The sequence below is a fragment of the Anolis sagrei genome, chromosome 6 (assembly GCF_037176765.1).
Source record: "Anolis sagrei isolate rAnoSag1 chromosome 6, rAnoSag1.mat, whole genome shotgun sequence".
Classification (NCBI taxonomy): domain Eukaryota; kingdom Metazoa; phylum Chordata; class Lepidosauria; order Squamata; family Dactyloidae; genus Anolis; species Anolis sagrei.
Window position 1 is genome coordinate 1,044,204 of NC_090026.1, and position 25,719 is coordinate 1,069,922.

Sequence of the window (25,719 nt, forward strand, 5' to 3'; positions counted from 1 at the left end):
ATAATAAATGTAATCGTAATAATAGTCTGTAACACAATTTTTGTTCCTAGGTTCCAAATGTCATTTCCTAATTGGTTCTATCATTAAAAATACATGGAAAAAGTTTGTTAGACTGCAAAAACATTGCTTCTGTGGGGGAGACACACCCCCTCCAGCACATTATATGATGTTATTATAATTATGTTTATTATATATATTATATATATATTATATCATTATCTTATAATTACATTAGATAATGTATAATTATATAATAAATATAATCGTAATAATAGTATTGAATAATAATAATAATAATAATAATAGCCTTGAAGGGACTGGACTGACCTTGAAGGAGCTGGGGGTGGTGACGGCTGACAGGGAGCTCTGGTGTGGGCTGGTCCATGAGGTCACGAAGAGTCGGAGACGACTGAACGAATGAACAACAATAACAACAATAATAGTCTGTAACACAATTTTCGTTCCTAGGTTGTCAATGTCATTTCCTAATGGGTTCCACCATAAAAACATGGCGGAAGTGTATTAAATTGCACAATCTTTGTTTTTGTGGGAGGGACAACGACCCCTGGAAAATGGCCCAACAACCCCCTTGGGGGTTGCGACCCCCAGGTTGAGAACCGCTGGTCTACACTCAGGAATTGATGCAGTTTGGCACCACTTTGGTGGCTGAATGAGTCAAAGTTTGTGCAGTTTAATACACTTCCCCCATGTTTTTATGGTGGAACCAATTAAGAAATGATAGAAAAAATGTGTTACATAGTATTACTACTATTATATTTAGTTTGCTGTAAGTTTTTCGGGCTGCCTGGCCATGTTCCAGAAGCATTCTCTCCTGACGTTTCGCCTGCTAAAGCACATTTTGCTCTAGCTTTGCCATGAATGTCTCATAGAGTCTCAACCAATTCGGCATATTTTGTGCCACAAAAATTATGTTTCTGGAGTAGAAATACTATTTTCAAAGGAAGGGCTGCATCAATAAACAGGAAATAAGACTTTCAAACCAGGAACAAGAGATTTTTTTTTCAGTCTGGGTGCGTCTGCACTGTAGGACGGATGCAGTTTGGTGCCACTTGCACTGCCTTGGCTCAATGCTACGGACACATAAGGATTGGGCAAGGCTGAAGATCTGGGGGAAAATTCCCAGGACTCATTTGGTCACCAAAGTGGTGCCAAACTGCATCAATTCCTGAGTGTAGACGAGCGGTTCTCAACCTGGGGGTCGCGACCCCCAAGGGGGTCGTTGGGCCATTTTCCGGGGGTCGCGAATCCCTTCATCCATTGTCCGTATCATTAATCACTATGCTTTAATTATGTTCAATTTGGGTTGTTGTAGGTTTTTCTGGGCTATACGGCCATGTTCTAGAGTCCATATAGCCCGGAAAACCCTACAACAACCCAGTGATTCCGGCCATGAAAGCCTTCGACAATATATGTTCAATTTGTAACAATGGAAATACATCCTGCATGTCAGATGTTTACATTACAATTCAGCAGGTGGTCAGTGGTTTGCTCTTCTCCGCACTCGCATGTTGAGGATTCCACTTTGTGACCCCATTTCTTGTGGTTGGCTCTGCATCTCGTGGTGCCTGAGAGCAGTCTGTTCAGCGCCTTCCAAGTCACCCCGTCTTCTGTGTGCCCAGGGGGGAGTCTCTCATCTGGTATCAGCCATGGGTTTGAGCCTGCCACTTTTGGACTCTCGCTTGCTGGGGTGTTCCAGCAAGTGTCTCTGTAGATCTTAGAAAACTATGTCTGGATTTAAGTCGTTGACGTGCTGGCTGATACCCAAACAGGGGATGGGCTGGAGATGTCTCTGCCTTGGTCCTTTCACTATTGGCTGCTACTTCCCGGCGGATGTCAGGTGGTGCAATACCGGCTAAGCAGTGTAATTTCTCCAGTGGTGTAAGGCGCAGACAACCCGTGATAATGCGGCATGTCTCATTAAGAGCCACATCCACTGTTTTAGCGTGGTGAGATGTGTTCCACACTGGGCATGCATACTCAGCAGCAGAGTAACATAACGCAAGGGCAGATGTCTTCACTGTGTCTGGTTGTGATCCCCAGGTTGTGCCAGTCAGCTTTCGTATGATGTTGTTTCTAGCGTCCACTTTTTGCTTGATGTTCAGGCGGTGCTTCTTGTAGGTAAGAGCACGGCCCAGAGTGACTCCCAGGCATTTGGGTGTCTTGCAATCCTCCAGTGAGATTCCTTCCCAGGTGATAATCCTCAGAGCTCGGGATGCTTGTCTGTTCTTGAGATGAAAGGCACATGTCTGTGTTTTAGGTGGATTAGGGATCAGCTGGTTTTCCCTGTAATAGGCAGTAAGAGCACCTAGAGCTTTGGAGAGCTTCCGTTCTACCATCTCAAAGCTCCCTGCTTGAGCGGTGATGGCACGATCATCAGCATAGATGAAGCTCTCTGTCCCTTCTGGCAGTGGCTGGTGATTTGTGTAGATGTTGACCATGGATGGAGCAAGCACGCTCCCCTGAGGCAGGCCGTTCTTCTGTTTCCGCCATCTGCTTCTCTGGCCCTCGAACTCAACAAAAAAGCTCCTGTTCTGTAGCTGATTTCCTTGAGTGGTGATGGCACAATCGTCAGCATAGATGAAGCTCTCTGTCCCTTCTGGCAATGGCTGGTCATTTGTGTGGATGTTGAACATGGATGGAGCAAGCACGCTCCCCTGAGGCAGGCTGTTCTTCTGCTTCTCTGGCCCTGGAACTCAACAAAAAAGCTCCTGTTTTGTAGCAGGTTTCCTCTGAGGCGGGTGAGGTGGTCGTCCTTTGTGACATTTACAATTAAGACGTAGCAACAAAAATATGGTTGGGGGTCACCACAACACGAGGAACTGTATTTAGGGGTCATGGCATTAAAAAGGTTGAGAACCACTGGTGTAGACGCTGCTTTGGTCTGACTCGGTTGCTGCTTTTGCAGGTTCTCTGCTCATGGTTCTCCTCCAGAAGGAGTGAGTCTGGGGCTGCCCTCTCTGCCCCATGGAGGAGGAGGAAGTGGGGGTGAAGTGTCCCGGCGCCCTTCCAGCAAACAGGTATCCACTTCCTGCAGGTATATTTCTACACTTGCATGTTTGAATGGAGTCAGGATAGATAAATAAATAAAGACTGGAGAGTCCAAGCAGAGGGGGGTCTTTTCCATTGGGAGCAATGCAAGTGCGCCTCCTTCTGGCAGCTGCAGGAGTTGCGGCTACACTTCTGTTTTTGGGAGCCTTTTGTTTACATTTGCATTGGGGGGCCATGTATTTATTAATTATTTATTTATGACATTTATTTGCCGCCCTTCTCATCCCGAAGGGGACTCAGAGCAGCTGACAAGATATATATACATACAATATTATTATTAGCATAGTACAATATCAGTATTAAATATTACTATATTGGACTACACCATTATATTGTAATATTATTAGTAATATTACATGTAATATAAATATATTATTATAACAGCATATTATTAGTATTATATTGCAATATTGTGCTACACCATTACACTGTAATATTATTAGTAACCTTACATGTCATATAAATATATAACTATAATAGCATATTATTAGTAATATATTGCATTACATTATACTATTATAAATATATGTATATACAATATAGTATATTACATATTATATTATTAGCATAGTACAATATCAGTATTAAATATTACTATATTGGACTACACCATATTATTAGTAACATTACATGTAATATAAATATATAATTATAAGACCTTATTATTAGTATTATATTGCATTACATTGTAATATTATAAATATATGTATATGCAATGTAGTATATTACATATTATATTATATTATTAGCATAGTACAATATCAGTATTAAATATTACTATATTGGACTACCCCATATTATTAGTAACATTACATGTAATATAAATATATAATTCTAACAGCATATTATTAGTATTATATTGCAATACATTATAATATTGTAAATATATGTATATACAATATAGTAGATTACATATTATATTATATTATTAGCATAGTACAATATCAGTAATAAATATTACTATATTGGACTACAACATTACACTGTAATATTTTTAGTAATATTACATGTAATATAAATATATAATTATAATAGCATATTATTAGTATTATATTGCATTACATTGTAATATTATAAATATATGTTTATGCAATATAGTAGATTACATATTATATTATATTATTGGCATAGTACAATATCAGTATTAAATATTATTATATTGGACTACACCATTATATTGTAATATTATTAGTAATATTACATGTCATATAAATATATAATTATGATAGCATATTATTAGTATTATATTGCAATACATTATAATATTATAAATATATGTATATGCAATATAGTATATTACATATTATATTATATTATTGGCATAGTACAATATCAGTATTAAATATTATTATATTGGACTACACCATTATATTGTAATATTATTAGTAATATTACATGTCATATAAATATATAATTATGATAGCATATTATTAGTATTATATTGCAATACATTATAATATTATAAATATATGTATATGCAATATAGTATATTACATATTATATTATATTATTGGCGAACATCCTGCGGCTCCTCCATGATGACATGATGGCAACAGTTTTGGACAGCAGTGGCTCCCAAAGTGACCCATTTAAGGTGGAATCCGGTGTCAAACAGGGATGTGTTATCGCCCCGACTCTATTCTCCATCTTCATCGCTATGATACTTCACCTTGTTGATGGGAAGCTTCCCACCGGAGTGGAAATAATCTATCGGACAGACGGCAAGCTATTCAACCTCAGCAGACTGAAAGCCAAAACCAAGGTTACAACAACATCTGTTATAGAACTCCAGTATGCTGATGACAATGTCGTCTGTGCGCATTCAGAAGAAGATCTACAAGCCACTCTAAACACCTTCGCAGAAGCATATGAGAAGCTCGGCCTGTCACTGAACATTGAGAAAACCAAGGTGCTGTTCCAGCAGTCACAAGCCAATCCCTCTCCAATGCCAGTAATACAGCTTAATGGTGTAACATTAGAAAATGTGGACCATTTCCGCTACCTTGGCAGCCACCTCTCCACCAAAGTCAACATCGATGCCGAAATACAACACCGCCTGAGCTCTGCAAGTGCAGCATTTTCCAGAATGAAGCAAAGAGTGTTTGAGGACCGGGACATCCGTAGGGAGACCAAGGTGCTTGTCTATAAAGCCATTGTCCTCCCAACCCTGCTATATGCCTGTGAGACGTGGACAGTCTACAGACGTCATATGCAACTCCTGGAACGATTCCATCAGCGCTGCCTCCGGAAAATCCTGCAAATCTCCTGGGAAGACAAGCGGACAAACGTCAGTGTGCTGGAAGAAGCAAAGACCACCAGCATTGAAGCGATGGTCCTCCAACATCAACTCCGCTGGGCCGGCCACGTTGTCCGGATGCCTGACCACCGTCTCCCAAAGCAGTTGCTCTACTCCGAACTTAAGAACGGAAAACGGAACGTTGGTGGGCAGGAAAAGAGATTTAAAGATGGGCTGAAAGCCAACCTTAAAAACTCTGGCATAGACACCGAGAACTGGGAAGCCCTGGCCCTTGAGCGCTCCAGCTGGAGGACAGCTGTGACCAGCAGTGCTGCAGAATTCGAGGAGGCACGAGTGGAGGGTGAAAGAGAGAAACGTGCCAGGAGGAAGGCGCGTCAAGCCAACCCCGACCGGGAACGCCTTCCACCTGGAAACCAATGCCCTCCTCACTGCGGAAGAAGATGCAGAGCAAGAATAGGGCTCCACAGCCACCTACGGACCCACAGGGAAATCCATAATGGAAGACCATCTTACTCGTCCAACGAGGGATCGCCTAAGTAAGTAAGTAAGTAAGTAAGTAAGGCATAGTACAATATCAGTATTAAATATTACTATATTGTGATACAATATTACACTGTAATATTGTTAGTAATATTACATGTCATATAAATATATAATTATAACAGCATATTATTAGTATTATATTGCAATACATTATAATATTATAAATATATGTATATGCAATATAGTATATTACATTATGTTATATTATTAGCATAGCACAGTATAGCTATTGCAAAACAATGGGGGCAGAATGGGGTTGGCTGAGTGCTGGTTGGAGAGAAGAGAAAGAATGGAGGAAGAGGAGGAGAAGGAAGACTGGGTGAGGAAGATCCCCCCCCCCAAATTTGGTGCTGATTAGCCCCCCCCCCTTTCCTCCCCCACAGAAACACCTGGAGGAGTACCTCAACACCCTTTTGGGGTCCAGCTTCTACCGGGACCACCACGCTCTGGTAATGACCTTCTGAATTCCTTGGGAGGGAAGATTGGCGGGTGTGGGGGGGGGCATTCTGGGGGTCTCCCCTCCTGAATTAATGTGTGGTTATCCTGACCCCCCCTTTCTCTGGACCCTCCCATTAATCCCTCTTTTTTTCTCCCTGCTCTTTAGACCGAGTTCCTGGACGTGAGCCCGCTCTCCTTCATCCCGGACCTGGGTCCCAAAGGCCTGTGAGTTTTCAGGGGGGCAGGGGGCTATCAGCCCTCCCCTCTTCTTTTGTGGGGAGGCCTGCCTTTCTTCTTCCAGAACTGTGTGTTTACTGTTTGTGTGCCTGTCATCGTGCAGTGCAATACTTTGTAGTTTAGGGATTTCTCTTGGTTATTTGGGTTTCAATTACAGGGTGGGGTCTTCAGTCTTGCCAGGCCTGCGTAGACCCTTAGCCAGACCCCAATAATACATGTTCATTCAGTTCTGCTCCCACTCTTCCTCCGTCCTGCAGGGAAGGCATGATCCTCAAGCGGTCCGGAGGGCACCGGGTCCAGGGCCTGAACTGCGCCGGACGTCACCAGATCTGCTACCGGTGGTCCAAGAGGTCAGTCCCAGTGGTCAAGCAAAAAGTACATATAGGTTGACACATACAATATGGAAATGTTCAAGTTCACTATTTAACACAACTTTTGTTTCTGGGTTATCAATGGTGTCATTTCCTAATTGACTCTATCATTAAAAAAACATGGGAAAAGTTTGTTAGACTGCCAAAACTTTGCTTTTCCAGGAGGGACATTATATTATATTATATACCTCTGAGGTATATAATACCTCTGAGGATGCTTGCCATAGATGCAGGCGAAACGTCAGGAGAGAATGCCTCTAGACCATGGCCATACAGCCCAAAAAAACCTACAACAACCCAGTGATTCCGGCCATGAAAGACTTCGACAATACATTGAACATGGGAAAAGTTTGTTAGACTGCCAAAACTTTGCTTTTCCAGGAGGGACATTATTATATTATATTATATTATAATATAATATAATATAATATATTATTATATTTGTATTAAATATAATATAATAGAACATTATTATAATTATATCAGATAATATATAAATATATAATTATATTATATTTGTATTAAATATAATAGAATAGAACATTATTATAGTTATATCAGATAATATATAAATATATAATTATAATATATGATACATATAATAGTAGTAATACTATGTAGCACAATTTTGTTCCTGGGTTATCAATGGTGTCATTTCCTAATTGGCTCTATCATTAAAAAAACATGGGAAAAGTTTGTTAGACTGCCAAAACTTTGCTTTTCCAGGAGGGACATTATATTATATTATATACCTCTGAGGTATATAATACCTCAGAAGTATGTACTACCTCTGAGGATGCTTGCCATAGATGCAGGCAAAATGTCAAGAGAAAAATGCCTTTAGAACACGGTCATATAGCCCAAAAAACCTACAACAACCCAGTGATTCCGGCCATGAAAGCCTTCGACAATACATTGAACATGGGAAGAGTTTGTTAGACTGCCAAAACTTTGCTTTTCCAGGAGGGACATATATTATATTATATTATATTATATTATATTATATTATATTATATTTGTATTACATATAATATAATAGAACATTATTATAGTTATATCAGATAATATATAAATATATAATTATAATATATGATACATATAATAGTAATAATACTATGGAGCACAATTTTGTTCCTGGGATATCAATGTCATTTCCTAATTGGTTCTATCATTAAAAAAACATGGGAAAAGTTTGTTAGACTGCCAAAACTTTGCTTTTCCAGGAAGGACATTATATTATATTATATTACATTACACGAGGACCTTGAGATCGTCTGGGGAGGCCCTTCTCTCGATCCCGCCTGCCTCACAGGCACGTCTGGCGGGGACGAGGGAGAGGGCCTTCTCGGTGGTGGCCCCCCGGCTGTGGAACACTCTCCCTGCACACATCAGACAGGCGCCCTCCCTCATGTCCTTTCGAAAAAGCCTTAAGACATGGCTGTTCGAGAGGGCATTTAATTAAGTGCTAAACATTACGGTAAAGAGAACTGGAATGGAACAAGGAATATGAGACTGGTTATGATTCCACTATGAGACGAAGCGGATTTTTAGTGTAGTCTGTAATTGTTGTTAGTTTATATGTTGTTGAAACTGGCTTTTTGTAATTGTCTTTTATGTGTACTGTACACCGCCATGAGTCGCCCTTATGGGCTGAGAATGGCGGTTAATAAGTGCATCAAATAAATAAATAAATAAATAATACATTACATTACATTACATTACAATACAATACAATATAATATAATATAATATAATGTTATATTTGTATTATATATAATATAATATAACATTATTATAATTATATCAGATAATATATAATTATATAATTATATTTTTCAGTGTCATTTCCTAATTGGTTCTATCATTAAAAAAAAAACATGGGAAGAGTTTGTTAGACTGCCAAAACTTTGCTTTTCCAGGAGGGACATTTATATTATATTATATTATATTATATTATATTATATTATATTATATTATATTATATTTGTGTTAAATGTAATATAATATAACATTAATATAATAATATCAGATAATATATAAATATATAATTATAATATTATATTTGTGTTAAATGTAATATAATATAACATTGTTATAATTATATCAGATAATATATAAATATATAATTATAATATTATATTTGTGTTGAATATAATATAATATAATATAATATAATAGAACATTATTATAATTATATCAGATAATATATAAATATATAATTATAATATTATATTTGTGTTAAATATAATATAATATAACATTATTATAATTATATCAGATAATATATAAATATACATTATTATAATTATATCAGATAATATATAAATATATAATTATAATATTATATTTGTGTTGAATATAATATAATATAATATAATATAATATAATAGAACATTAATATAATTATATCAGATAATATATAAATATATAATTATAATATTATATTTGTGTTAAATATAATATAATATAATATAACATTATTATAATTATATCAGATAATATATAAATATATTATTATAATTTTATATTTGTGGTGAATATAATATAATATAACATTATTATAATTATATCAGATAATATATAAATATATAATTATACTATATTTGTGTTATATATAATAGAACATTATTATAATTATATCAGATAATATATAAATATATAATTATAATATTATATTTGTGTTAAATATAATATAATATAACATTATTTTAAATATATCAGATAATATATAAATATAGTATTATAATATTATATTTGTGTTGAATATAATATAATAGAATATTATTATAATTATATGAGATAATATATAAATATATAATTATAATATGTGATACATATGAAAGTAATAATGCTATGTAACACAATTTTGTTCCTGGGTTATCAATGTCATTTCCTAATTGGCTCTATCATTAAAAAAAAACAGCAGAGGCAGGGTGGCCACCTGTCTGGAGGGCTTGTCTTGTGCCTCCCTGCCTCTCTGGACTGAGCTGGACTGGGTGGCCTTTGGGGTTCCCTTTGCAGGTGGCTGGTGGTGAAGGACTCCTTCCTGCTGTACCTGAGGCCCGAGTCGGGTTCCATCTCCTTCGTCCTGCTTTTCGATACCGGGTTCCAGATCCAGGCGGGGCTGAAGGCCGCCGAGACCAAGCACGGGGTCCGCGTGGACAACACCTGCAGGTCAGGTATTTTCACCTTAAGGTCCAGTCTGTGTATAGACAGGCCTGGGCCAATTGGGCCCTCCCTCCAGGTGTTTTGGACTACAACTCCCACAATTCCTGATAGTTGGAGGGAAAGGGGCCAGGCTGGGTGTCCTCTGGGGGTCCCAACCCCTCTGTGTGGCCCCACAGGTCTCTGATCCTGAAGTGCAGCAGCTACCGGCAGGCGCTCTGGTGGTGCCAGGAGATCTCCGAGCTGGCCCGGGGCAAGGGGCGCGACTTCCTGCGCCTGCACCGCCACGACAGCTTCTCCCCCCTCCGCAAGGAGACCCCCGCCCGATGGTTCGTCAACGGGGACGGGTATTTCGCCGCCGTGGCCGACGCCCTGACACGGGCCAAGGAGGAGATCTTCATCACCGACTGGTGGTGAGCCCCTCGAGGGCGGGTGGGTGGGATAGATGGCCTCCAGGGACCCTACAGGGGCCCCAATCAGGTGCATGAGTACAGAGGCCCCTTACTCCCATTTATCCAGGCATTCTCTATGCAAGGGGCTTCTGGACTCATGCGCCTGATTGGGACCCAGTTATTAAGCAGTGGGCAGGGTGGGATAGATGGCCTCCAGGGACCCCACAGTGCCCCTTCCTCCCATTTATCCAGGGCTAGTCCAGGCATTCTCTTTGCAAGGGGACTCTGGACTCATGCGCCTGATTGGGACCCAGTTATGAAGCAGTGGGCAGGGTGGGATAGATGGCCTCCAGGGACCCCACAGCACCCCTTCCTCCCATTTAGCCAGGGCTAACCCAGGCATTCTCTATACAAGAGGCTTCTGGACTCATGTACCTGATTGGGACCCAGTTATGAAGCAGTGGGGAGGGTGGGATAGATGGCCTCCAGGGACCCCACAGTGCCCCTTCCTCCCATTTATCCAGGGCTAGCCCAGGCATTCTCTACGCAAGGGGGCTCTGGACTCATGCGCCTGATTGGGACCCAGTTATGAAGCAGTGGGCAGGGTGGGATAGATGGCCTCCAGGGACCCCACAGTGTCCCTTCCTCTCATTTATCCAGGGCTAGCCCAGGCATTCTCTACGCAAGGGGGCTCTGGACTCATGCGCCTGATTGGGACCCAGTTATGAAGCAATGGGGAGGGTGGGATAGATGGCCTCCAGGGACCCCACAGTGCCCCTTCCTCCCATTTAGCCAGGGCTAGCCCAGGCATTCTCTACGCAAGGGGGCTCTGGACTCATGCGCCTGATTGGGACCCAGTTATGAAGCAGTGGGCAGGGTGGGATAGATGGCCTCCAGGGACCCCACAGTGCCCCTTCCTCCCATTTAGCCAGGGCTAGCCCAGGCATTCTCTATGCAAGGGGCCTCTGAACTCATGTGCCTGATTGGGACCCAGTTATGAAGCGGTGGGGAGGGTGGGATAGATGGCCTCCAGGGACCCCACAGTGCCCCTTCCTCCCATTTAGCCAGGGCTAGCCCAGGCATTCTCTATGCAAGGGGCCTCTGGACTCATGCGCCTCATTGTGACCCAGTTATGAAGCGGTGGGCAGGGTGGGATAGATGGCCTCCAGGGACCCCACAGTGCCCCTTCCTCCCATTTAGCCAGGGCTAGCCCAGGCATTCTCTATGCAAGGGGCCTCTGGACTCATGCGCCTCATTGTGACCCAGTTATGAAGCGGTGGGCAGGGTGGGATAGATGGCCTCCAGGGACCCCATAGTGCCCCTTCCTCCCATTTATCCAGGCTTAACCCAGGCATTCTCTATGCAAGGGGCCTCTGAACTCATGTGCCTGATTGGGACCCAGTTATGAAGCGGTGGGGAGGGTGGGATAGATGGCCTCCAGGGACCCCACAGTGCCCCTTCCTCCCATTTAGCCAGGGCTAGCCCAGGCATTCTCTATGCAAGGGGCCTCTGGACTCATGCGCCTCATTGGGACCCAGTTATGAAGCGGTGGGCAGGGTGGGATAGATGGCCTCCAGGGACCCCACAGTGCCCCTTCCTCCCATTTATCCAGGCTTAACCCAGGCATTCTCTATGCAAGGGGCCTCTGAACTCATGTGCCTGATTGGGACCCAGTTATGAAGCAGTGGGGAGGGTGGGATAGATGGCCTCCAGGGACCCCACAGTGCCCCTTCCTCCCATTTAGCCAGGGCTAGCCCAGGCATTCTCTATGCAAGGGGCCTCTGAACTCATGTGCCTGATTGGGACCCAGTTATGAAGCGGTGGGGAGGGTGGGATAGATGGCCTCCAGGGACCCCACAGTGCCCCTTCCTCCCATTTAGCCAGGGCTAGCCCAGGCATTCTCTATGCAAGGGGCCTCTGAACTCATGCGCCTCATTGTGACCCAGTTATGAAGCGGTGGGCAGGGTGGAATAGATGGCCTCCAGGGACCCCACAGTGCCCCTTCCTCCCATTTAGCCAGGGCTAGCCCAGGCATTCTCTATGCAAGGGGCCTCTGGACTCATGTGCCTCATTGTGACCCAGTTATGAAGCGGTGGGCAGGGTGGGATAGATGGCCTCCAGGGACCCCACAGTGCCCCTTCCTCCCATTTAGCCAGGGCTAGCCCAGGCATTCTCTATGCAAGGGGCCTCTGAACTCATGTGCCTGATTGGGACCCAGTTATGAAGCAGTGGGGAGGGTGGGATAGATGGCCTCCAGGGACCCCACAGTGCCCCTTCCTCCCATTTAGCCAGGGCTAGCCCAGGCATTCTCTATGCAAGGGGCCTCTGAACTCATGTGCCTGATTGGGACCCAGTTATGAAGCGGTGGGCAGGGTGGGATAGATGGCCTCCAGGGACCCCACAGTGCCCCTTCCTCCCATTTAGCCAGGGCTAGCCCAGGCATTCTCTATGCAAGGGGCCTCTGGACTCATGTGCCTCATTGTGACCCAGTTATGAAGCGGTGGGCAGGGTGGGATAGATGGCCTCCAGGGACCCCACAGTGCCCCTTCCTCCCATTTAGCCAGGGCTAGCCCAGGCATTCTCTATGCAAGGGGCCTCTGAACTCATGTGCCTGATTGGGACCCAGTTATGAAGCAGTGGGGAGGGTGGGATAGATGGCCTCCAGGGACCCCACAGTGCCCCTTCCTCCCATTTAGCCAGGGCTAGCCCAGGCATTCTCTATGCAAGGGGCCTCTGAACTCATGTGCCTGATTGGGACCCAGTTATGAAGCAGTGGGGAGGGTGGGATAGATGGCCTCCAGGGACCCCACAGTGCCCCTTCCTCCCATTTAGCCAGGGCTAGCCCAGGCATTCTCTATGCAAGGGGCCTCTGGACTCATGCGCCTCATTGTGACCCAGTTATGAAGCGGTGGGCAGGGTGGGATAGATGGCCTCCAGGGACCCCACAGTGCCCCTTCCTCCCATTTAGCCAGGGCTAGCCCAGGCATTCTCTATGCAAGGGGGCTCTGGACTCATGCGCCTGACTGGGACCCAGTTATGAAGCAGTGGGGAGGGTGGGATAGATGGCCTCCAGGGGCCCCACAGTGCCCTTTCCTTCCATTTAGCCAGGGCTAGCCCAGGCATTCTCTACGCAAGGGGACTCTGGACTCATGCGCCTGATTGGGACCCAGTTATGAAGCGGTGGGGAGGGTGGGATAGATGGCCTCCAGGGGCCCCACAGTGCCCTTTCCTCCCATTTATCCAGGGCTAGCCCAGGCATTCTCTACGCAAGGGGACTCTGGACTCATGCGCCTGATTGGGACCCAGTTATGAAGCGGTGGGGAGGGTGGGATAGATGGCCTCCAGGGACCCCACAGTGCCCCTTACTCCCATTTAGCCAGGGCTAGCCCAGGCATTCTCTACGCAAGGGGACTCTGGACTCATGCGCCTGATTGGGACCCAGTTATGAAGCGGTGGGGAGGGTGGGATAGATGGCCTCCAGGGACCCCACAGTGCCCCTTACTCCCATTTATCCAGGGCTAGCCCAGGCATTCTCTACGCAAGGGGACTCTGGACTCATGCGCCTGATTGGGACCCAGTTATGAAGCGGTGGGGAGGGTGGGATAGATGGCCTCCAGGGACCCCACAGTGCCCCTTACTCCCATTTATCCAGGGCTAGCCCAGGCATTCTCTACGCAAGGGGACTCTGGACTCATGCGCCTGATTGGGACCCAGTTATGAAGCGGTGGGGAGGGTGGGATAGATGGCCTCCAGGGACCCCACAGTGCCCCTTACTCCCATTTATCCAGGGCTAGCCCAGGCATTCTCTACGCAAGGGGACTCTGGACTCATGCGCCTGATTGGGACCCAGTTATGAAGGGGTGGGGAGGGTGGGATAGATGGCCTCCAGGGACCCCACAGTGCCCCTTACTCCCATTTAGCCAGGGCTAGCCCAGGCATTCTCTACGCAAGGGGACTCTGGACTCATGCGCCTGATTGGGACCCAGTTATGAAGCAGTGGGGAGGGTGGGATAGATGGCCTCCAGGGAACCCACAGTGCCCTTTCCTCCCATTTATCCAGGGCTAGCCCAGGCATTCTCTACGCAAGGGGACTCTGGACTCATGCGCCTGATTGGGACCCAGTTATGAAGCGGTGGGGAGGGTGGGATAGATGGCCTCCAGGGACCCCACAGTGCCCCTTACTCCCATTTATCCAGGGCTAGCCCAGGCATTCTCTACGCAAGGGGACTCTGGACTCATGCGCCTGATTGGGACCCAGTTATGAAGCGGTGGGGAGGGTGGGATAGATGGCCTCCAGGGACCCCACAGTGCCCCTTACTCCCATTTATCCAGGGCTAGCCCAGGCATTCTCTACGCAAGGGGACTCTGGACTCATGCGCCTGATTGGGACCCAGTTATGAAGCGGTGGGGAGGGTGGGATAGATGGCCTCCAGGGACCCCACAGTGCCCCTTCCTTCCATTTATCCAGGGCTAGCCCAGGCATTCTCTTTGCAAGGGGGCTCTGGACTCATGCGCCTGATTGGGACCCAGTTATGAAGCAGTGGGGAGGGTGGGATAGATGGCCTCAAGGGACCCCACAGTGCCCCTTCCTCCCATTTAGCCAGGGCTAGCCCAGGCATTCTCTTTACAAGGGGGCTCTGGACTCATGCGCCTGATTGGGACCCAGTTATGAAGCAGTGGGGAGGGTGGGATAGATGGCCTCCAGGGACCCCACAGTGCCCCTTCCTTCCATTTAGCCAGGGCTAGCCCAGGCATTCTCTATGCAAGGGGACTCTGGACTCATGCGCCTGATTGGGACCCAGTTATGAAGCAGTGGGCAGGGTGGGATAGAGGGCCTCCAGGGACCCCACAGTGCCCCTTACTCCCATTTAGCCAGGGCTAGCCCAGGCATTCTCTATGCAAGGGGGCTCTGGACTTATGCGCCTGATTGGGACCCAGTTATGAAGCAGTGGGCAGGGTGGGATAGATGGCCTCCAGGGACCCCACAGTGCCCCTTCCTCCCATTTAGCCAGGGCTAGCCCAGGCATTCTCTACGCAAGGGGACTCTGGACTCATGCGCCTGATTGGGACCCAGTTATGAAGCGGTGGGGAGGGTGGGATAGATGGCCTCCAGGGACCCCACAGTGCCCATTCCTCCCATTTAGCCAGGGTTAACCCAGGCATTCTCTACGCAAGGGGACTCTGGACTCATGCGCCTGATTGGGACCCAGTTATGAAGCGGTGGGGAGGGTGGGATAGATGGCCTCCAGGGACCCCACAGTGCCCCTTACTCCCATTTAGCCAGGGCTAGCCCAGGCATTCTCTACGCAAGGGGACTCTGGACTCATGCGCCTGATTGGGACCCAGTTATGAAGCGGTGGGGAGGGTGGGATAGATGGCCTCCAGGGACCCCACAGTGCCTCTTCCTCCCATTTAGCCAGGGCTAGCCTAGGCATTCTCTTTGCAAGGGGCTTCTGGACTCATGCGCCTGATTGGGACCCAGATATGAAGCAGTGGGGAGGGTGGGATAGATGGCCTCCAGGGACCCCACAGTGCCTCTTCCTCCCATTTAGCCAGGGCTAGCCCAGGCATTCTCTATGCAAGGGGCTTCTGGACTCATGCGCCTGATTGGACCCAGTTATGAAGCAGTGGGCAGGGTGGGATAGATGGCCTCCAGGGACCCCACAGTGCCCCTTCCTCCCATTTATCCAGGGCTAGCCCAGGCATTCTCTTTGCAAGGGGCTTCTGGACTCATGCGCCTGATTGGGACCCAGATATGAAGCAGTGGGGAGGGTGGGATAGATGGCCTCCAGGGACCCCACAGTGCCCCTTCCTCCCATTTATCCAGGGCTAGCCCAGGCATTCTCTTTGCAAGGGGCTTCTGGACTCATGCGCCTGATTGGGACCCAGTTATGAAGCAGTGGGCAGGGTGGGATAGATGGCCTCCAGGGACCCCACAGTGCCTCTTCCTCCCATTTAGCCAGGGCTAGCCCAGGCATTCTCTATGCAAGGGGCTTCTGGACTCATGCGCCTGATTGGGACCCAGTTATGAAGCAGTGGGCAGGGTGGGATAGATGGCCTCCAGGGACCCCACAGTGCCCCTTCCTCCCATTTATCCAGGGCTAGCCCAGGCATTCTCTTTGCAAGGGGCTTCTGGACTCATGCGCCTGATTGGGACCCAGATATGAAGCAGTGGGGAGGGTGGGATAGATGGCCTCCAGGGACCCCACAGTGCCCCTTCCTCCCATTTATCCAGGGCTAGCCCAGGCATTCTCTTTGCAAGGGGCTTCTGGACTCATGCGCCTGATTGGGACCCAGATATGAAGCAGTGGGGAGGGTGGGATAGATGGCCTCCAGGGACCCCACAGTGCCCCTTCCTCCCATTTATCCAGGGCTAGCCCAGGCATTCTCTTTGCAAGGGGCTTCTGGACTCATGCGCCTGATTGGGACCCAGTTATGAAGCAGTGGGCAGGGTGGGATAGATGGCCTCCAGGGACCCCACAGTGCCTCTTCCTCCCATTTAGCCAGGGCTAGCCCAGGCATTCTCTATGCAAGGGGCTTCTGGACTCATGCGCCTGATTGGGACCCAGTTATGAAGCAGTGGGCAGGGTGGGATAGATGGCCTCCAGGGACCCCACAGTGCCCCTTCCTCCCATTTATCCAGGGCTAGCCCAGGCATTCTCTTTGCAAGGGGCTTCTGGACTCATGCGCCTGATTGGGACCCAGATATGAAGCAGTGGGGAGGGTGGGATAGATGGCCTCCAGGGACCCCACAGTGCCCCTTCCTCCCATTTATCCAGGGCTAGCCCAGGCATTCTCTTTGCAAGGGGGCTCTGGACTCATGCGCCTGACTGGGACCCAGATATGAAGCAGTGGGCAAGGTGGGATAGATGGCCTCCAGGGAACCCACAGTGCCCCTTACTCCCATTTAGCCAGGGCTAGCCCAGGCATTCTCTTTGCAAGGGGGCTCTGGACTCATGCGCCTGACTGGGACCCAGTTATGAAGCAATGGGGAGGGTGGGATAGATGGCCTCCAGGGAACCCACAGTGCCCCTTACTCCCATTTAGCCAGGGCTAACCCAGGCATTCTCTTTGCAAGGGGGCTCTGGACTCATGCGCCTGACTGGGACCCAGTTATGAAGCAATGGGGAGGGTGGGATAGATGGCCTCCAGGGAACCCACAGTGCCCCTTACTCCCATTTAGCGAGGGCTAACCCAGGCATTCTCTTTGCAAGGGGGCTCTGGACTCATGCGCCTGACTGGGACCCAGTTATGAAGCAATGGGGAGGGTGGGATAGATGGCCTCCAGGGAACCCACAGTGCCCCTTACTCCCATTTAGCCAGGGCTAACCCAGGCATTCTCTTTGCAAGGGGGCTCTGGACTCATGCCCCTGACTGGGACCCAGTTATGAAGCAATGGGGAGGGTGGGATAGATGGCCTCCAGGGAACCCACAGTGCCCCTTACTCCCATTTAGCCAGGGCTAACCCAGGCATTCTCTTTGCAAGGGGGTTCTGGACTCATGCGCCTGACTGGGACCCAGTTATGAAGCAATGGGGAGGGTGGGATAGATGGCCTCCAGGGAACCCACAGTGCCCCTTACTCCCATTTAGCCAGGGCTAACCCAGGCATTCTCTTTGCAAGGGGGCTCTGGACTCATGCGCCTGACTGGGACCCAGTTATGAAGCAATGGGGAGGGTGGGATAGATGGCCTCCAGGGAACCCACAGTGCCCCTTACTCCCATTTAGCCAGGGCTAACCCAGGCATTCTCTTTGCAAGGGGGCTCTGGACTCATGCGCCTGACTGGGACCCAGTTATGAAGCAGTGGGGAGGGTGGGATAGATGGCCTCCAGGGACCCCACAGTGCCCCTTACTCCCATTTAGCCAGGGCTAACCCAGGCATTCTCTTTGCAAGGGGGCTCTGGACTCATGCGCCTGACTGGGACCCAGTTATGAAGCAGTGGGGAGGGTGGGATAGATGGCCTCCAGGGACCCCACAGTGCCCCTTACTCCCATTTAGCCAGGGCTAACCCAGGCATTCTCTTTGCAAGGGGGCTCTGGACTCATGCGCCTGACTGGGACCCAGTTATGAAGCAGTGGGGAGGGTGGGATAGATGGCCTCCAGGGACCCCACAGTGCCCCTTACTCCCATTTAACCAGGGCTAACCCAGGCATTCTCTTTGCAAGGGGGCTCTGGACTCATGCGCCTGACTGGGACCCAGTTATGAAGCAATGGGGAGGGTGGGATAGATGGCCTCCAGGGAACCCACAGTGCCCCTTACTCCCATTTAGCCAGGGCTAGTCCAGGCATTCTCTTTGCAAGGGGACTCTGGACTCATGCGCCTGATTGGGACCCAGTTATGAAGCTGTGGGGAGGGTGGGATAGATGGCCTCCAGGGACCCCACAGTGCCCCTTACTCCCATTTAGCCAGGGCTAGTCCAGGCATTCTCTTTGCAAGGGGGCTCTGGACTCATGCGCCTGACTGGGACCCAGTTATGAAGCAATGGGGAGGGTGGGATAGATGGCCTCCAGGGAACCCACAGTGCCCCTTACTCCCATTTAGCCAGGGCTAACCCAGGCATTCTCTTTGCAAGGGGGCTCTGGACTCATGCGCCTGACTGGGACCCAGTTATGAAGCAATGGGGAGGGTGGGATAGATGGCCTCCAGGGAACCCACAGTGCCCCTTACTCCCATTTAGCCAGGGCTAACCCAGGCATTCTCTTTGCAAGGGGGCTCTGGACTCATGCGCCTGACTGGGACCCAGTTATGAAGCAGTGGGGAGGGTGGGATAGATGGCCTCCAGGGACCCCACAGTGCCCCTTACTCCCATTTAGCCAGGGCTAACCCAGGCATTCTCTTTGCAAGGGGGCTCTGGACTCATGCGCCTCATTGGGACCCAGTTATGAAGCAGTGGGGAGGGTGGGATAGATGGCCTCCAGGGACCCCACAGTGCCCCTTACTCCCATTTAGCCAGGGCTAGCCCAGGCATTCTCTTTGCAAGGGGACTCTGGACTCATGCGCCTCATTGGGACCCAGTTATGAAGCAGTGGGGAGGGTGGGATAGATGGCCTCCAGGGACCCCACAGTGCCCCTTACTCCCATTTAGCCAGGGCTAGTCCAGGCATTCTCTTTGCAAGGGGACTCTGGACTCATGCGCCTCATTGGGACCCAGTTATGAAGCAGTGGGGAGGGTGGGATAGATGGCCTCCAGGGACCCCACAGTGCCCCTTACTCCCATTTAGCCAGGGCTAGTCCAGGCATTCTCTTTGCAAGGGGACTCTGGACTCATGCGCCTCATTGGGACCCAGTTATGAAGCAGTGGGGAGGGTGGGATAGATGGCCTCCAGGGACCCCACAGTGCCCCTTACTCCCATTTAGCCAGGGCTAGTCCAGGCATTCTCTTTGCAAGGGGACTCTGGACTCATGCGCCTCATTGGGACCCAGTTATGAAGCAGTGGGCAGGGTGGGATAGATGGCCTCCAGGGACCCCACAGTGCCCCTTCCTCCCATTTAGCCAGGGCTAGTCCAGGCATTCTCTTTGCAAGGGGACTCTGGACTCATGCGCCTCATTGGGACCCAGTTATGAAGCAGTGGGGAGGGTGGGATAGATGGCCTCCAGGGACCCCACAGTGCCCCTTACTCCCATTTAGCCAGGGCTAGTCCAGGCATTCTCTTTGCAAGGGGACTCTGGACTCATGCGCCTCATTGGGACCCAGTTATGAAGCAGTGGGGAGGGTGGGATAGATGGCCTCCAGGGACCCCACAGTGCCCCTTACTCCCATTTAGCCAGGGCTAGTCCAGGCATTCTCTTTGCAAGGGGACTCTGGACTCATGCGCCTCATTGGGACCCAGTTATGAAGCAGTGGGGAGGGTGGGATAGATGGCCTCCAGGGACCCCACAGTGCCCCTTACTCCCATTTAGCCAGGGCTAGCCCAGGCATTCTCTTTGCAAGGGGACTCTGGACTCATGCGCCTCATTGGGACCCAGTTATGAAGCAGTGGGGAGGGTGGGATAGATGGCCTCCAGGGACCCCACAGTGCCCCTTACTCCCATTTAGCCAGGGCTAGTCCAGGCATTCTCTTTGCAAGGGGACTCTGGACTCATGCGCCTCATTGGGACCCAGTTATGAAGCAGTGGGGAGGGTGGGATAGATGGCCTCCAGGGACCCCACAGTGCCCCTTACTCCCATTTAGCCAGGGCTAGTCCAGGCATTCTCTTTGCAAGGGGACTCTGGACTCATGCGCCTCATTGGGACCCAGTTATGAAGCAGTGGGGAGGGTGGGATAGATGGCCTCCAGGGACCCCACAGTGCCCCTTACTCCCATTTAGCCAGGGCTAGTCCAGGCATTCTCTTTGCAAGGGGACTCTGGACTCATGCGCCTCATTGGGACCCAGTTATGAAGCAGTGGGGAGGGTGGGATAGATGGCCTCCAGGGACCCCACAGTGCCCCTTACTCCCATTTAGCCAGGGCTAGTCCAGGCATTCTCTTTGCAAGGGGACTCTGGACTCATGCGCCTCATTGGGACCCAGTTATGAAGCAGTGGGGAGGGTGGGATAGATGGCCTCCAGGGACCCCACAGTGCCCCTTACTCCCATTTAGCCAGGGCTAGTCCAGGCATTCTCTTTGCAAGGGGACTCTGGACTCATGCGCCTCATTGGGACCCAGTTATGAAGCAGTGGGGAGGGTGGGATAGATGGCCTCCAGGGACCCCACAGTGCCCCTTACTCCCATTTAGCCAGGGCTAGTCCAGGCATTCTCTTTGCAAGGGGACTCTGGACTCATGCGCCTCATTGGGACCCAGTTATGAAGCTGTGGGGAGGGTGGGATAGATGGCCTCCAGGGACCCCACAGTGCCCCTTACTCCCATTTAGCCAGGGCTAGCCCAGGCATTCTCTTTGCAAGGGGACTCTGGACTCATGCGCCTCATTGGGACCCAGTTATGAAGCAGTGGGGAGGGTGGGATAGATGGCCTCCAGGGACCCCACAGTGCCCCTTACTCCCATTTAGCCAGGGCTAGTCCAGGCATTCTCTTTGCAAGGGGACTCTGGACTCATGCGCCTGATTGGGACCCAGTTATGAAGCTGTGGGGAGGGTGGGATAGATGGCCTCCAGGGACCCCACAGTGCCCCTTACTCCCATTTAGCCAGGGCTAGCCCAGGCATTCTCTTTGCAAGGGGACTCTGGACTCATGCGCCTGATTGGGACCCAGTTATGAAGCTGTGGGGAGGGTGGGATAGATGGCCTCCAGGGACCCCACAGTGCCCCTTACTCCCATTTAGCCAGGGCTAGTCCAGGCATTCTCTTTGCAAGGGGACTCTGGACTCATGCGCCTGATTGGGACCCAGTTATGAAGCAGTGGGGAGGGTGGGATAGATGGCCTCCAGGGACCCCACAGTGCCCCTTACTCCCATTTAGCCAGGGCTAGTCCAGGCATTCTCTTTGCAAGGGGACTCTGGACTCATGCGCCTCATTGGGACCCAGTTATGAAGCTGTGGGGAGGGTGGGATAGATGGCCTCCAGGGACCCCACAGTGCCCCTTACTCCCATTTAGCCAGGGCTAGCCCAGGCATTCTCTTTGCAAGGGGACTCTGGACTCATGCGCCTGATTGGGACCCAGTTATGAAGCAGTGGGGAGGGTGGGATAGATGGCCTCCAGGGACCCCACAGTGCCCCTTACTCCCATTTAGCCAGGGCTAGTCCAGGCATTCTCTTTGCAAGGGGACTCTGGACTCATGCGCCTCATTGGGACCCAGTTATGAAGCAGTGGGGAGGGTGGGATAGATGGCCTCCAGGGACCCCACAGTGCCCCTTACTCCCATTTAGCCAGGGCTAGCCCAGGCATTCTCTTTGCAAGGGGACTCTGGACTCATGCGCCTCATTGGGACCCAGTTATGAAGCAGTGGGGAGGGTGGGATAGATGGCCTCCAGGGACCCCACAGTGCCCCTTACTCCCATTTAGCCAGGGCTAGTCCAGGCATTCTCTTTGCAAGGGGACTCTGGACTCATGCGCCTCATTGGGACCCAGTTATGAAGCAGTGGGGAGGGTGGGATAGATGGCCTCCAGGGACCCCACAGTGCCCCTTACTCCCATTTAGCCAGGGCTAGTCCAGGCATTCTCTTTGCAAGGGGACTCTGGACTCATGCGCCTCATTGGGACCCAGTTATGAAGCAGTGGGGAGGGTGGGATAGATGGCCTCCAGGGACCCCACAGTGCCCCTTACTCCCATTTAGCCAGGGCTAGCCCAGGCATTCTCTTTGCAAGGGGACTCTGGACTCATGCGCCTCATTGGGACCCAGTTATGAAGCAGTGGGGAGGGTGGGATAGATGGCCTCCAGGGACCCCACAGTGCCCCTTACTCCCATTTAGCCAGGGCTAGTCCAGGCATTCTCTTTGCAAGGGGACTCTGGACTCATGCGCCTCATTGGGACCCAGTTATGAAGCAGTGGGGAGGGTGGGATAGATGGCCTCCAGGGACCCCACAGTGCCCCTTACTCCCATTTAGCCAGGGCTAGTCCAGGCATTCTCTTTGCAAGGGGACTCTGGACTCATGCGCCTCATTGGGACCCAGTTATGAAGCAGTGGGGAGGGTGGGATAGATGGCCTCCAGGGACCCCACAGTGCCCCTTACTCCCATTTAGCCAGGGCTAGCCCAGGCATTCTCTTTGCAAGGGGACTCTGGACTCATGCGCCTCATTGGGACCCAGTTATGAAGCAGTGGGCAGGGTGGGATAGATGGCCTCCAGGGACCCCACAGTGCCCCTTCCTCCCATTTAGCCAGGGCTAGTCCAGGCATTCTCTTTGCAAGGGGACTCTGGACTCATGCGCCTCATTGGGACCCAGTTATGAAGCAGTGGGGAGGGTGGGATAGATGGCCTCCAGGGACCCCACAGTGCCCCTTACTCCCATTTAGCCAGGGCTAGTCCAGGCATTCTCTTTGCAGGGGGACTCTGGACTCATGCGCCTGATTGGGACCCAGTTATGAAGCTGTGGGGAGGGTGGGATAGATGGCCTCCAGGGACCCCACAGTGCCCCTTACTCCCATTTAGCCAGGGCTAGCCCAGGCATTCTCTTTGCAAGGGGACTCTGGACTCATGCGCCTGATTGGGACCCAGTTATGAAGCTGTGGGGAGGGTGGGATAGATGGCCTCCAGGGACCCCACAGTGCCCCTTACTCCCATTTAGCCAGGGCTAGCCCAGGCATTCTCTACGCAAGGGGACTCTGGACTCATGCGCCTCATTGGGACCCAGTTATGAAGCAGTGGGGAGGGTGGGATAGATGGCCTCCAGGGACCCCACAGTGCCCCTTACTCCCATTTAGCCAGGGCTAGCCCAGGCATTCTCTTTGCAAGGGGACTCTGGACTCATGCGCCTCATTGGGACCCAGTTATGAAGCAGTGGGCAGGGTGGGATAGATGGCCTCCAGGGACCCCACAGTGCCCCTTCCTCCCATTTAGCCAGGGCTAGTCCAGGCATTCTCTTTGCAAGGGGACTCTGGACTCATGCGCCTCATTGGGACCCAGTTATGAAGCAGTGGGGAGGGTGGGATAGATGGCCTCCAGGGACCCCACAGTGCCCCTTACTCCCATTTAGCCAGGGCTAGTCCAGGCATTCTCTTTGCAAGGGGACTCTGGACTCATGCGCCTGATTGGGACCCAGTTATGAAGCTGTGGGGAGGGTGGGATAGATGGCCTCCAGGGACCCCACAGTGCCCCTTACTCCCATTTAGCCAGGGCTAGCCCAGGCATTCTCTTTGCAAGGGGACTCTGGACTCATGCGCCTGATTGGGACCCAGTTATGAAGCTGTGGGGAGGGTGGGATAGATGGCCTCCAGGGACCCCACAGTGCCCCTTACTCCCATTTAGCCAGGGCTAGTCCAGGCATTCTCTTTGCAAGGGGACTCTGGACTCATGCGCCTGATTGGGACCCAGTTATGAAGCTGTGGGGAGGGTGGGATAGATGGCCTCCAGGGACCCCACAGTGCCCCTTACTCCCATTTAGCCAGGGCTAGCCCAGGCATTCTCTACGCAAGGGGACTCTGGACTCATGCGCCTGATTGGGACCCAGTTATGAAGCTGTGGGGAGGGTGGGATAGATGGCCTCCAGGGACCCCACAGTGCCCCTTACTCCCATTTAGCCAGGGCTAGCCCAGGCATTCTCTTTGCAAGGGGACTCTGGACTCATGCGCCTGATTGGGACCCAGTTATGAAGCTGTGGGGAGGGTGGGATAGATGGCCTCCAGGGACCCCACAGTGCCCCTTACTCCCATTTAGCCAGGGCTAGTCCAGGCATTCTCTTTGCAAGGGGACTCTGGACTCATGCGCCTGATTGGGACCCAGTTATGAAGCTGTGGGGAGGGTGGGATAGATGGCCTCCAGGGACCCCACAGTGCCCCTTACTCCCATTTAGCCAGGGCTAGCCCAGGCATTCTCTTTGCAAGGGGACTCTGGACTCATGCGCCTGATTGGGACCCAGTTATGAAGCTGTGGGGAGGGTGGGATAGATGGCCTCCAGGGACCCCACAGTGCCCCTTACTCCCATTTAGCCAGGGCTAGCCCAGGCATTCTCTACGCAAGGGGACTCTGGACTCATGCGCCTGATTGGGACCCAGTTATGAAGCTGTGGGGAGGGTGGGATAGATGGCCTCCAGGGACCCCACAGTGCCCCTTACTCCCATTTAGCCAGGGCTAGCCCAGGCATTCTCTTTGCAAGGGGACTCTGGACTCATGCGCCTGATTGGGACCCAGTTATGAAGCTGTGGGGAGGGTGGGATAGATGGCCTCCAGGGACCCCACAGTGCCCCTTACTCCCATTTAGCCAGGGCTAGTCCAGGCATTCTCTTTGCAAGGGGACTCTGGACTCATGCGCCTGATTGGGACCCAGTTATGAAGCTGTGGGGAGGGTGGGATAGATGGCCTCCAGGGACCCCACAGTGCCCCTTACTCCCATTTAGCCAGGGCTAGCCCAGGCATTCTCTTTGCAAGGGGACTCTGGACTCATGCGCCTGATTGGGACCCAGTTATGAAGCTGTGGGGAGGGTGGGATAGATGGCCTCCAGGGACCCCACAGTGCCCCTTACTCCCATTTAGCCAGGGCTAGCCCAGGCATTCTCTACGCAAGGGGACTCTGGACTCATGCGCCTGATTGGGACCCAGTTATGAAGCTGTGGGGTACAATTAAGTGGGCGCATGCTATTTGGGTGATGTTGCATTTGGCAGGGGATGCTGGGAGCTGCAGTCCAAAAAAAAGGAAATGGAAGGTCCTG

The 25,719-nt window shown here is 50.4% G+C and overlaps 1 protein-coding gene across 2 annotated transcripts in view; it reads left to right on the forward strand.

Annotated features, from left to right (window-relative positions):
* PLD2 (phospholipase D2) overlaps positions 1–25,719 on the forward strand; it is a 63,088-nt gene that overhangs the window by 17,713 nt on the left and 19,656 nt on the right. For both annotated transcript variants that reach the window (XM_067469635.1, XM_067469634.1), the window contains exons 5-10: positions 2,927–3,038; positions 6,253–6,318; positions 6,474–6,532; positions 6,802–6,894; positions 9,937–10,089; positions 10,260–10,493. In XM_067469635.1, the coding sequence (XP_067325736.1) occupies positions 2,927–3,038; positions 6,253–6,318; positions 6,474–6,532; positions 6,802–6,894; positions 9,937–10,089; positions 10,260–10,493 (717 nt within the window). The remainder of the gene's footprint in view (positions 1–2,926; positions 3,039–6,252; positions 6,319–6,473; positions 6,533–6,801; positions 6,895–9,936; positions 10,090–10,259; positions 10,494–25,719) is intronic.